This window comes from Bos taurus, chromosome 11 (genome assembly GCF_002263795.3).
Source record: "Bos taurus isolate L1 Dominette 01449 registration number 42190680 breed Hereford chromosome 11, ARS-UCD2.0, whole genome shotgun sequence".
Taxonomy (NCBI): domain Eukaryota; kingdom Metazoa; phylum Chordata; class Mammalia; order Artiodactyla; family Bovidae; genus Bos; species Bos taurus.
The window spans coordinates 24,637,054-24,651,591 of NC_037338.1; the positions used below are offsets into that span (position 1 = coordinate 24,637,054).

The 14,538-nt window shown below is 36.0% G+C and overlaps 1 protein-coding gene across 8 annotated transcripts in view; it reads left to right on the plus strand.

Moving 5' to 3' along the window:
- Positions 1–14,538, plus strand: part of EML4 (EMAP like 4) — a 154,716-nt gene that overhangs the window by 50,629 nt on the left and 89,549 nt on the right. For 6 of the 8 annotated variants that reach the window (XM_059891434.1, XM_024999052.2, XM_024999055.2 and 3 more), the window contains exon 2: positions 12,860–13,042. In XM_059891434.1, the coding sequence (XP_059747417.1) occupies positions 12,860–13,042 (183 nt within the window). Of the gene's footprint in view, positions 1–2,747; positions 3,230–12,859; positions 13,043–14,538 lie in introns of those variants that run through there. The other 2 variants (XM_059891433.1, NM_001193054.2) reach the window with 2 other exon arrangements.

The window sequence follows — 14,538 nt, forward strand, 5'->3', positions numbered from 1 at the left end:
TGAGTCCCTGCTTTCAATTCATTTGGGTACATATCCTTAGAAGTGGAATTGCTGGTTCTCTGTTTAACTTTCTGAGGAATCACCAGGGTGTTTTGCACAGCAGTTACATGATTTTTTATTTCCATTTACAGTGCACTGGGTTTTAATTTCTCCACATTATTTCATGTACTTATTAGCAATTTATATATCTTCAGAGAAATGTCTATTCCACACCTTGGCCTATTTTTGAGTGTGGGATTGCTGGCTTGTAGAGTAAGCGTACTTCAAATTTAGTAAACCTGGCTAGCTTATTCTCCCAAGTAGTTTGTTAATGTACATTTTCCCTCCAAAGTGTATAAAAGTTCTGATGCCAATATTTGGTGTTGCCAGAATTTACAGCTTTTGTTTACTTAATAGCTATGAAATAGAAGCTTATGATTTTAATTGTATGTCCCTAATCAGGGAGGTTGATCTGTTTTCCCTTCTTCCCTACAAACAGAAGTTTGCAAACTCCTATCTTTTTCATGTTTTTTTCTTAATTTGGGTTCTTATTATAGTATCTGTTTTTAATTTTTGCCTTTAAAAGTCTTTACTTTTCAAAGCGGAAAGAGCTGAATTTGAATTTGTGTTCCTGGGATTTAATATGGTGCCTTACAAATTAGTCACTCAGTAAAATGTAGAATGAATAAGTATTTTATAGAAATCTAAAAATTTGTTCTGTGTTTAAAGAAATAATGCTACCCAAATTAAGACACAAATGAGTACTAACTTGCACAGCTGTGTAAATTGTATCTCTGTTGTTGTTGTTTAGTTGCTAAGTTGGGTCTGACTCTTCTGCAACCACATGGACTGTAGCCCGCCAAGCTTCTCTGTCCATAGGATTTCCCAGGCAGAACTGGAATGGGTTGCCCTTTCCTTCTGTGGGTTATCTTCCCAACACAGGGATCGAACCCACATCACTTGCATTATAGGTGAATTCTTTGCCACTTAGCCATGTGGGAAGCCCAAATTAAAAGCAATTTTACTAGCAAAATTTTACCTGCTAGAAATTAAAGGACAGACTTTAAGAGATGCTACTCAAGACACAGGGCATTTGGCAATGAAAGCTTGGAGTCCTAACCACTGGGCCAAAGGGAATTCCCCACCTCAGCATCTTGAATAATTTCTGTACCTCATAGTACTCAGATACTTGAAGGTATGAATAGGCCTTTTAGAAAGACTGACTGTAATAGTAAAGAGGGAAGAGGTGCCTAAGCAAAGAAACTAAACTATTTAGGAACCAAATACTTTCTGGTCTGAAGTCAGATTTTTATTTGAGAAGAAAGAAATGCCCAAGGTATATAATCTACAGATTAGTAGCAGTCTGCAAATGGGAGGTGGTGAAAAGAACCCCAGGTGCTGTCCTGTATGAGGAGCCTTTTGGTTATGAATTGGTTACAGAGCACTAGGTTGCAGAACTTCTTGACAGTTCTATAATCTTAGGAGTCTGTGAGCAGTCGTTTAATAGGGCTACATTTGTTATAAAGAAGAGTAGTTAAGACCTAAATTATAAAACTGCAGTCTTATATTTGTCTGTTGACTGAAGAGAGACAGTAAAGTACAGTCTGCGTCAGAGCTTCTTACCAATCAATAGCAAGAATTTGAACTCTGTCCTAGTCTGCGCCTGGCACTGCATTTCCTTTGTATCATTCTGTTTCCCTTCGGTCTGCTTTTATTCACTCTACATGGTCCTGCCTAAATGTCCTTTGTTTCAAACACATTGCACACCTCCCAGCACACTTAATTCCTGTTAATCTTCCAAGGAGCTCCTCCTGTATCTTGATGAATCTATACCAGGTATTAATCTATAGAGAAGTATTTTCCCAAGTCTCACTTGAGGAAACACTCGTGGTGGTTCCTGCTCTTCTGTAAAGGCTTCTGTAAATATTAATCTAGATCATTTTGTTTCATTCCTCTATTATCAGCTTTGCTTTTAGTTTATCCTTATCTCAATCTCTGTAGCATAGCTCTTAATGTTCCGTTTAGTTTAGGTTTTATCTGTTTTACAGTATTTTGTGTGTGTGTTGATAGTAGTCCTGTTATTTCTGTTTTTCTTTGGCTTGGTTTAAATTCGCTTCTCTCAATTATAAATAAAAGTTTAAAAGCAACAAATTGAAGAGATAATCCATCAGTAGTTTTGTTTTGACACTTAGCTCCATGAATTTGTTCTTTAGCTTTAAAAGTAGTTATCAAAAGAATAAATACATACTGTATTCATTAACTTTCACCTGCTTTTACATACTTTTGTGAGACTAAAGACACTTGTATTATTGTAAGCATATGTAGTTTAAAATTGGAATGTCTGACCAGAAGTAAATTATTATAGGTTACTTATACAATTGTATTATTTTAAAATAATTTGGAAAATTAGTGAATTAAGAAAAATGACTGTTCCCGTTGTTAATCGTATTCATTATCTTACTCTAGTGAAATACTTGTAATAAATCAGCCAACTTAGTCTTAACACTTAAGCTTTTTAAATTAATGAAGTGACCATTCTTTCAGTTTCTTTACAGTTCATGTGGATTTCATTTTATTTTAAACAAAGGCAAAAGGAAATGTGGCTTGCCACTTTGCACACACATTGTTTGTTTCCTAGTAGAGAAAAATACTCATTTGAAGGGCTTTAGTTCTGTTAATTATAGAAACTAATGTTTTATGTTTCAGTTTCAGAAGGCAGAGTTTTGTATTCATTACTCTTAACCAACTGAAAGATGATCAGAGAAGTAGTGCCTGAGGACAACCAAATAACTGTAGTGAATATTCATGGGTTCATTAATTCATGTGTTTCTGCGTGTGCCTGGAATTTAGCCACTCCCGAAAGCAGCCTTAGTTTTCTGTGTCTTTACCCTCCTTTTGCCTGCGTGCTGTTTGCTCTCCTTCAGTTCTTTGTCTCTAAATAAGTAGAAGACTTTTCTTTAGATAAGAGAGCAAAGGGGCAAGAGAAGAACTATCTTAAGAAGTTTTTATTTGTGCCAACATAGAAGTGCTTTGTGGTAGGCCATCTGGACCGGGAGGATTTCCTCAGAATGTAAAGTATGTCGTGAGATTTAGAGAGCTGGGATTTGCTCTGGAACTGTCTGGGAAGGCAGCAGGAAACGTGGACAGAACTGGTTTATATTGCTTGTAACGTAGGTGGCAAGAATGGAAGACAGCCTGCCTAGTCTCGCTTCAGTATGTGCTTCCTCTACACTCTCAAACTTCTGTACTGGTAACGTATCTTTCCTTTTCTGGGAGACATGTGTCACAAACTTTACTACTTGTGACAAAAGAAATCTGAGGATGTGGGAATGAATTTAGGCCCCTTCTTTCCCCCCTCCCCCTCCCCCCAGCTTCCTTTAAATATATGTGTCAGTAATAGCATAAATATTTGGTTACTTACTTTTATAAATGACTAAGATTGTATCCCCTTTAAGGAAGTATTTTCCTGTTGTGAGGGCAGAATAGGCTTTGTTTTCCCTATCCCCACAAAAGGTGGTCATTACATTGTTTGTGAGGGAAAAAATAAAAACAGCTTTTATTGGAAAGTAGTTTTTTTTTTTTTAAAAAAAAGCATGTCTCTTAAAAATAGGAAATGAGAATTGTGTAATTAAGCTTGACTTTTGCTTCTATGAAGTCTAACCAAAAAAACATCCAAAGCAGAATTATCTGATTGTGAATGAATCCTAGTGATAGAAGGAAGTAAAGTCCTTTCCTGGGACTAGCCTTCATGCTTAGAGTGCAATGGCAAAAATGGTTTTATATTTTCTTTTATTTTAACACAATTCCTTTTATAATTTATACTACTGGGGGATTTTTTAGTAAGAATATCTTGTAAGAAAAACAAATGAGTTCTTTAAAATAGAAAATATAAGTCAGTATTATTTGTGTTACTCAGTTGAAGACAGATACTCTTTATTTTCATATATTATTACTAGCTGGACACGACTGAGCAACTGAACTGAACTGGAGGTAATTAATATTGTCATTTACTAAAGAAATAAAATATCCAAACTTTAACAGTGGCTTGTTTAATTAAAACTTCTTTGAGAGGAAAAATTTGACTTCTAGCAGTAAAATATTAAGATAAATATGAAACATTAATTCCTACATAAATATATGTTCATATGAGCTCTGTTTTTATTAGTGTATTTTCTTATGGTTTATTTCCAAAGTAAATTGTGGCTGGTGTAGAATTAATAGTGCATAACTTTTTGATAAAATACTTAAATATTGTCTTTAAAAGACAATATTTGAAGACAACCATTTCCATTTTAGAACAAAAAACCATTTATTTTGCTAAATGCCTTCTGATGGGAATTTATTAATGTGACAAATCAGTTGTGATTTTGTTTTTTGAAGAAATGAAATTTAAAGGCATCCAGTTTTCCTTTGGATGTATTATATTGATTTTTGTGTCTTTCATTAACCTGAGAATATTTCTTTTAAACATCATGGGACAGACTTCTACAAAAATGTTTTTATTTACTGTGCATAAAAATCTACACATTAACCAAATTTGTATTTAAAATTTGGGTGCATTACTAATTAGGTTTACATCACAGCCTAAATTAGCTTTGCTTTTCTTTACTGAGAAAATAGTTGTATGTTGTGTTCATGAAGAATATTTCACAGAAAATTCATATAAAATAAGAATATAAGGAAGCAGAATCCCACTTGCCAGACACATACCTCCAGCCTCTATACAACTGTATGTGTATGTATGCTTGTGGGTATACAGTTCTATATGGATATAACTACACTATAAATGTTGCCTGCAATTTTTCCCCTCTTTTATAGTATGTTGTTATACCTACTAAACTTTCTAGTTTGTGGTTTTAAATATATAACATCCTTTTTAAGAGCTCCATGAGGTACCCTAGTACAGACGTTTATTTAATCAGTTCACCATTAGTAGTGATTTAGGCTAGTGCCTTGACTATTTTTTTTTTAAACTTTAAACAGTGCATGGTGGAATATGATTTCTCGTGGTTTTTCACCATATTAGCTCTTCTGATCTTCATCACTACCATTCTGCTCATTAAGGTCTGATCCGTGTCTTAACCTAAGTGTTGTAGGAAGGGGAGATCAGAAATGGTTTTTAATTTTTTTTTTTTTTTTAGTATTTGTTCTTTGGATGGTATTGTATCTCATATCATATGCCTTTTTGAAACAGACTTTTTCCCCCCCCAAAATTCATAGGTAACAACTAATCTTAGGTCATTCCATTAGGCCTCAAAACAATCATTAAACCCACAGGTTTAGTTGCTTTTATGACACAAAACTTCAGGGTTTTGGAAGTGAAACTCCATTTTTATCTGTTTGGGGATTTAATTTGAAAAACTGGTTTCATTGTTCTAAAACAAAATGAGTAAATTAATTATGTAGTCTAGTTATTCGCATTCCCCTTCCTCTCTCAGAAAAGTCACTAACCTCCACCTCAAAAAAGTATAACACAATATGTTTTAATTGTCTTTATGACACAGATATCCTATTATCTGTGGATACCTTCCTTACTATCCCCTGCTCTACACTATCAGAAGTAACTATTGTCATAAATTTTGTATATATCATTCCCTTGCTTTATGGGTTTATTCTAAACAATATATCACTTTTGTATTTTTTGAACTTCCTAAGATTTATACATGATGTTTCATGTAGCCATAGTTTATTTTTACCACTTACTAGTATTCTGTTGGATGTTGTATCACAGTTTGTTTATACATTTTACAGCTAATGATTGTTTCCAGTTTGTTTCTGTTGTGGACATTATTGAACATTTCTATTGGTGTGCGTATGCACAAGCAGAGATTGGCCTGGCAGGCCACCTGTTTTAGTTAAAAAAAAAAAGAAAAGAAAAGTTTTATTGAAACATAGCCACACCCAATCATTTACGTATTTATGGCTGTTTTTGTGTTACAAAGGTAGGTTTGAGTAGTTATTATAGAGATTATGTGGTCTGAAAGCCTAGAATATTTATAGTATCTGGCCCTCACAGAAGAAGATTGCCAACCCTGCTGTAGGTCAGGGTCTATACACCAGGAGTCTGATTGCTGGGTCATGGGATGTGTGCATCTTCAATTTTACCGGATGAGGCCAAAGTTGTATTTTGTTGTTGTTGTTTGTTTTTTAGCTCAAAGTCTTGAAACAGTTCACTGCCTACCGGTAATATATGAGAATTCATATTGCTCTTTATCCTAGGGAATACTTGATATATTTCATATTGTCATGCTTTAAATTTTTTGCCCGTTTGGTGAGCATAAAATAGTAATTCACATGGTTTTAGTTTTCCTTTTCAAGATTATAAATGAGGTCCTTGAGCCTCATTTCATGCATCCATTGGCCATTTATGTTTCCTTTACCATGAGGTATTTAGTCAAGGGTTTTGCAAACAGTTTTTCTATAGGATTATTTGTCTTATCAATTTGTAGGAATTCTTTCTTCAGGATCCTAATCCTTTATCACTTATAAATGTTAGAACTATCTTTTCCTCATTTGCGAATAGCTTTTTCTCTTTATTGTGTCTTTTAGTGAACATGCATTTTGAAAGCTAATGTAGTTTCAGTATGTACTTTAATGGATAGCGCTTACTCTGTCTTCTTTAGGAAGCTCCTTTCTACTTGCAGGATATGAAGATATTCTCTATTATTTTTCTAAAGGTTTTTATGATTTGTGCCTTTAATTCTTTAACCTGCTTGGATTTGATTTTCATGTGTGGCGAGGAGAGGGACTTCAATATACTGAATTTTAATAAATTTGTGAATTTTCATTTAACTTGGGAAGTTCTGCCATTATTTCTTCACGTGTTTTTTTTTTTTTAATCTAGAATCTTTTTCTCCTTTTCCTGTGGGACTCCAGTGATACAAACATTAGGTCTGAAGCTGTGTCCATTTTCTTCCTCTATGTTACAGTTGTAAGCATCATATATATATAATGTATGTGCTTATATATACATTATAGGTAACACTAAGTGCAAAGAAAGAAGCAGAAAAGGTATGAAGAAAGATTACAAGTTTGAAAATGTAGTACTTTAAATTATTTAATTAGAAACATAATAGCTTCTAGGGCATCATTTTACCACAGTGCTTGCAGCACAAAGTAATATTTTAAGTGAAAACTGAGTCATCTAGAAATGGCTACATTATAAGTATATGCCCTTATTACGAAAACAGGAAAGTTGAGTGTACCATTTTAGAAAGATTTACATAAAATCATTAACATTCAAAAGATGCTAGAATGTATAGGCATGCCTGGTTCTGGTATGAGGCTGGCTTGCCAACTTTTAGATACTTAGAATAGAATACCATATATTTGTCTTGGCAAAGGTAACACGTATTTCTTGACAATTCAGAAGACAGGTTAACTATGATTCACTGTAGTAAAAGCATAATAAGCAGTTAACCATTGTAGTTTTAAAACTGAAATATTGGATATTAACATTTACCTCGCACTTCTAATAAAAAAGACTAACTTATGCCAATAAATACATTAGACTGATGGAAAAGAGGCTTATGGACCTTCTTTCTCTTTTCTTTCTTTCCTTAATGAGTTTATGAACCCTTGGGAATTTATTTGTAGTTCATATTTTAACCGTCAAGGCTAGAAACTATTAATACTTCGAAAGGAGCAAAGAAATGGGAGACTACTGAAGGAAAAGGAATTAGTGTACTTGGATTAAGAAGGGTGAGTGGAATATGCCTCTGGAAATGGATATATTCTGTTTACTGAACAGATGTATTCTTTAAAATTTCATTGTGAATTCGCATGTGGTACATTAGAGATTGAAAGAAAAAATAAGAACAAACTTTTGAAAATGTAAAGAGGAAGAGTGATGGGTTTTTTGGAGTCATCTGAGGAAGAAGCTCTAACCCCAGTTTGCCGTGTGCCTAGGAGTAACTCTCCTAATTTCATAGTCTTTGTGTGTGTGTGCGCACACGTGCACGAGCGTGCTCAGTCACTCAGTTGTGTCCGTTACTTATCTATAAAATGGCAAGAGGGATGGTTGATCTTTAAGATAGTCTCATTTCTAGCTTTTGTAATCAGTGAGCGCAAATTTAAGTTCATTGCCTTATGCTCTAATATGTTTCTTTATAAATTGGAATACTGTGCCTAGAGGAAACTTGCTTTAAAAAATCAAACTTCAGAAGCAGCATATTTTAGCTTAAATATAAGTTTAAATAACATTGTTACTGTGAAATTCAAATAATGTAGAAATACTAAAAAGCAAAAATTTCCCTTTATCCTGTCCTTACCTCATTCTCCTAGTCGGAAGTAACCCAATTACCAGTTTGATGTGTATGCGTCTAGATTTTTCCTGTTGTGCATTATATACATATGTAGATATGAAGTTTTTTGTTTACTTTTTAGAAGTATGTTTTGGTGCATGTGTGTGTGTGTCAATAAATTATTCAGTACATGTTATTCCCCGATTTGTTTACTCCACTTGAGTTGTCTTGTGGGGCTTTCAAATTTCTAGTTTATATCCTGTCTTATTATTTTTATGTTATTTATTTATTTATTTGAAAAATCATTTTATTTATTTTTGGATGCACTGTCTTCGTTGCTGTGTGCGGGCTTTCTCTGGTTGCAGCAAGCAGGGGCTTCTCCTCGTTGCAGTGCACAGGCTTCTCATTGCAGGGGCTTCTCTTGTTGCGGAGCACAGGCTCTAGGTGCGTGATCGTCAGTAATTGCAGCGTGTGGGCTCAGCAGTTGCGGCACACGGGCTTCGTTGCTCTGTGGCATGTGGAATCTTCCTGGATCAGGGATCGAACCCGTGTCCCCTGCATTGGCAGATGGATTCTTATCCACTGCGCTACTAGAGAAGTCCACCTGTTTTACTATTTTTAATTGCATGGCTTTCTATGATGTGAATATATTATAATAGCTTATTAACCCCATCCAGGGATTTTAGATCATTCCAGCTTTGTAGCAATAATAAAAACAGTGTAGTAAAGAACATGCCCATACAGAATAGAAACTTATTGAACCCTTGGTGTATGGCAGTGCTGTACATTATTTCATTTAATAATCTCAAACTAGAAATAAGTACTATCATGAAAAAATTGCATGAAGAAGCCAGTCAGAGCTGGTAAGTCATAAACAAATTTATTCAGGCATTGTAACACCAGAATTTATGCACAGTTCAACCACAGCTTTTATTGCTCTTAAAAAGGTGAAAAAGGGCAAAATATTAGGAAGATGTTACAGGATTTGAGGACTATAAGGAACCACAGAGATCAATTCTATGCAGCTTTGTATCTCTGTTGCTGCTGCTGCCTTGTCTTGAGTGACCCTATAATTGATCATTCAAACTGGGAAACTTTAGAGAGAAAGAAGGAGTGTTATGATAATATTTTTACTGAGATAGCAGACATGTTTGTCCTGGGCAAATCGAGATGCATGAACACCTTACCCCTAGCCTAGACCACCTTCACCTTTCACACGGGTTACTGCATTAGCCTCATGCTTGGTCTCCATATGTTTACCCTTATCCTTTTCCAGTCCGTTCTCTCACGGCAGCCAGAATAACCTTTTTAGAACAGAAATCTGTTTATATCACTTCATAGTTTAAACCCTGTTTGGCTTTGTGAAAGAACGTATTTATTCGATTCTCCTGTGATTATTAAAATGCAACATGAAAGTAAAGTGCACTTAAAACTGTGAGTCAAGTCCTCTGTTTGAATCTCATATATCAAGACTAGTTTGGTGACCTTGGGCAAGCTATTTCTCAAGCTGTTTCCTCAAGTATAAAATACAGATAGATCGAGGAGGGAGAGGAGGTAATAAATATGAAAGGTCCTGTATAAATCCAGGACGTTGTTAATAGTTAACATTATGCTTGTAATGCCCTTTGAAAAATTGTCCTGTGTCTTATCACAGTATCTAGCAGGTCGTGGTAGGATTTTTACAAGCTGAACCACCGTTCATGTGACTGTCCAAGTTTCACAAAATAAAAACCTTAGTCATTTTTTTTTTAATCAAAATCTATAAAAGTTAAGTAATTTACCAAAAGTAAAACCTAGTTACCATGTCGGTACTAAAACCCAAGACTATACCTTTGGCATTATAGTCTGGTAATCGTTCCACTAGGCTTTGCTGCCTTCCCAAAAGAATTAAGAAGATTATGTGTTTATAAAAAGCACATAAATATTTTACCTGTGATTATAACTTTGATACATAACCCATCTTCTGTAATTTGAGAAAAGTTTAGAAAGGCGTATCTGTATCATTTCTGACTTAATTAGGACTTTTGGCTTATAGGTGGTGGCTTGTTGAAAGAGACTTTGTCAGGTTAGATAGGTAGCTGAAAGAAATATTAGAGTAACTCTCAGAATTGATGGTCCAGGCTTCAGAGACTAGAACTGGAACTTAGGGCAGACAAGACTCTTTATCATAGACAGCCCTAGATCTGTATGTCCTTACAGTTGACAAACCAAGAACGATGGGCTATACCTCCCCCCCTCCCTCCCTCTCTCCGCTCTCTCTCTCTTTCAAATTTGGGAGGACTCCTTTTGGCCTAACCCATACCCATAACCATTTCTATGGTAGTATTTGAACCTTATGAAATTACCAATAGACATATTTTAACCATCAAAAAAAGCCACTTCATATACATTACCTTAGTAATAGTGCAGGGTGTTAGAGGAGAAAATGAGGCATCATAGATCCACAGCCCTAATGGAACCTCAAAACCAGTAGAGTTCTGCAAAAAAGCTGTTTTTCTCCTGCCAGAAGAAGGAAAATAGGAAAGTGTTCTAGACAGCCGAATGTTAATATAACACTAACCCTGGTGTGACACATAGAGGATGGATCAGTTAGAATACAGCTAGTGTGTAGCGTGCATGCTCAGTCATGTCTGACTCTTTGCAACCCCATGGACTGTACCCCGCCAGACTCCTCTGTCCATGGAATTTTCCAGGCAAGAATACTGGAGTAGATTGCCATTTCCTACTCCAGGGGAATCCTCCTGACCCGGAGATCAAACCCATGTCTCTTGTATTAGCAGGCGGGGTCTTTACCACTGAGCACCTGGGAAGCCTAGAATTCATCTAGACCACTCTGGAAATGAAAAAGACTTCAAATATAAACATTTCTAAAATGAGAAGCTGAATTTTTCTTTCCTTAAGCCTCTCACAGTTTGACAGATCTGCCTTTTATGTAATACATGGGCCTAAAGCTCTCAAATTTTACCTTTTGCACTTTGCTGTTGTATGTTAAACATTTATTGAATGTCAGACACGTCCTGGATACCTTCCGCAAAACAATCATTTAAAGACAAACTGAGACTCAAAGAGATAAAATAACTTGCCTAAGATTACACAACTTATTAATTATGGAACTAGAATTCAAAGTCTAAATTGAAGATAAAACCCAACTTTTCCTTTCATTGCAGTACTTCTCAAAGATTGTCATTGAAATACCTCTAAAGACAGAAGAGAGTACATATGTATGCCTGAGATGTCTGTAGGCACATACGATCTTAAATGAGTGCGTTTGCTACTCTCTAATAAATGGTGATAACTTTGGTTTTTAAATGCTGACGGTTTTGTTGTTGTTGCTGTTTTTTTAGTTAATATATGGCTGGGCTGGGTCTTTGTTGCTGCACGGACTTTTCTCTAGTTGTGGCGAGTGAGGGCTGTTCTCTGGTTGTGTGCAGGCTTCTCATTGTGGTGGCTTCTCTTGTTGCAGAGCACAGGCTGTAGGGCACACGGACTTCAGTAGTTGTGGCTCATGGGCTGTAGACCACAGGCTCAGTAGTTGTGGCACAAAGGCTTAGTTCCTCCACGGCATGTGGGGTCTTCCTGGATCAGGACTTGAACCAGTGTCTCCTACACTGGTAGGTGGATTCTTTGTCACTGAGCCACCAGGGAAGCCCCCGTTGTTGCTGTTTTTAACTCAGACTTTGAGTTAAATTGTCTGCCTAAGATGTCTGGCACATTATCTCAGTATGAGAAAAATGGCACACTGTGACTTAGCATGTGCTGCAACTAGAGAGTGGCCCACCCAGTATATATCACCCAGGTCAAACCGGTCAGCTGTGAGAACCTCATTTCTTCCATGAATTTTTCTGGTTATAGTGAATTAGCCATTAGCAATTGATCTTTTATACATTTGGATTCAGATTGAACCAACAAGTAGTGTACTCTAAAGGTACACAGCTCTGGAAGTAGTTTGTAATTGTTGTATTACACCTGAACATTATTTTTGTTGTTGTTGTTACATACCTAAGGGAGATATTAGCTATGTGCTTTATAGAAACTATACCTTTTTTTTTTTTTTTTTAAGAGACTTTGAGGCATTGGAAAGAGCAGCAAAAAGTATGTTACTAATTATGTAGCAGTGCTTGGGGGAGGAGGTTGGGAGTATAATAATAAAGACAGAAGTAAAGAATGCTTTCTGGTCATTGATGCTGAAGGTGAGAGGTTCCCAGTTTGATACAAAAAGCAAAACTGAAGTGATTTGAACTCCTTATTTTCATAGATAATTATGATAATGATATAATAAGTAAGAAGGATGCTTTGAATAGTTTGCAGTTATGCAAGTTTCCAGATGTCTACAAAGTGGTATATTTAGGGAACATTTTGGTGGAAAAGTTATTAAGGTCGATGGTATAATAAACAAAAAACTTGACCATGAGAAAATTTTCATAGTTTTAATTACACGTCAGCTATGTTAGCTTTTTTGATTTAAATTAGTTCAAGTAGCTATGAAAATCTTTACAGAAGTTAATCTGTGTAAAAATGATTTTCAGTTTTTCTCATCTTTTATAAGAATTATCTGGTATACATTTTCTTATATGTCATTAAATTGTTTCATAAGCAGTTTACTTTAACAAATATTCTGTATTTTCTTATTTTTATAGATGATAGTATTTCCGCTGCAAGTACTTCTGATGTTCAGGATCGCCTCTCAGCCCTTGAGTTACGAGTTCAACAGCAAGAAGATGAAATCACAGTGCTAAAGGCAGCTTTGGCTGATGTTTTGAGGCGTCTTGCCATCTCTGAAGATCATGTAGCCTCGGTGAAAAAATCAGTCCCAAGTAAAGGTAATTTAAGTGTGTTGTAAAGTAGGGAGAATTTTGCTTTTCACACCATTTTCTTTGAAATAATGTATTAAATGTATTTTATCAATGACATTAAGATTGGGAATATAAAACTATAGTTTCTCTTTGGGGTTACATATGACTAGAGTTTTTTTTCCATTTCCTTTTTCTTTATTCCCAAGAAATTCTGAAAGTATATTTTAAATTGGGAATTTTTGTGTAATGCCACTAATAGTACTTACTGGCTTTTGTATCATAGTGTTTGTGTGAATTTAGTGTCTTTCAATTGCATAACAAATTTACTTAGAGCACAAACAGAATCATCTGTTTCCCGTAGACTTCACATTGTATGCTGAATATAGCAGATAGACACTCATCCTATTAAAATGAACCCTCTTATCATTACAGAAATGATTTACACCATTATAGTTGATTTGGCTTCATGCTAAGCCTTCTGTGGTCATTAGTCAGCAAAGTCTTGAAGAATTTAATTTAAACTCTGAAATTTATTGCCAACCCCAGTTCAATGGAAACTTCAACTTCCAGACTTTGGGAATTTTCAGAGGTTGAAATAAACAGTTATCAGGACCTTGTTGCTCTGAGTTTGGAGCAGATGTCGTGTGCCCTTTCTCTTCTTCCAGCCACCCAGAAGGAATTTTAAATTATTTCACATAATCGAACAATCAAACACATCATTTCATATGTCTCACTGACTTCTTGGTAGAGTAGATGGACATGTTGCAAGAAGGGGGAGCCCTTCCAGGGCCCGAAAGTGGGCTCTTTTCTAACATTGAGAAATGAATTGTCTGAGGAGAGCCACATGCTGACAAAGCAAGAGATTTTATTGGGAAAGGGCACTCTAGCCGAGAACAGTAGTGTAAGGGAACCCAGAAGAACTGCTCTACCACATGGCTCACAGTCTTGGGTTTTATGGTGATGGGATTAGTTCCGGGTTGTCTTTAGCCAGTCATTTGACTCTGAGTCCTTCCTGGTGGTGCATGCCTTGTTCAGCCAAGATGGATGCCGCAGAGAAGGATTCTGGGAGGTAGTTGGACGTGCGGTGTCACTTTTTAACCTTTCCTGAACTCTCCCCGTTGGTGGTGGCTTATTAGTTCCGTGTTTCTTACCAAGACCACCTGTGGTAAAACAACTCATGCAAATGGTGTGCCTGGCCAGGGTGGGCATTTTCAGTCAGTGTGCTTCCCCTAACAGACATAGGCATAATTATCCCCATTTGGCAACAGAAAAAGAAGATTCATCACCTTATCTCTACTGTAATATGTCAATGCAGATGATTAAACAGAGAGTCTTACATAACTCCTAGATCTTTAGTAAGTGATTAGATAGTTAACTAGAATGTGAGGAGCAGATTTGGAAGGAAGATTATGAATTCAGTTTCTGAATGTTGAATTTGAGGTACACATGGTGTATGCTGCTGCTAAGGTGCTTCAGTCGTGTCCGACTCTGTGCGACCCCATAGACGGCAGCCCACCAGGCTC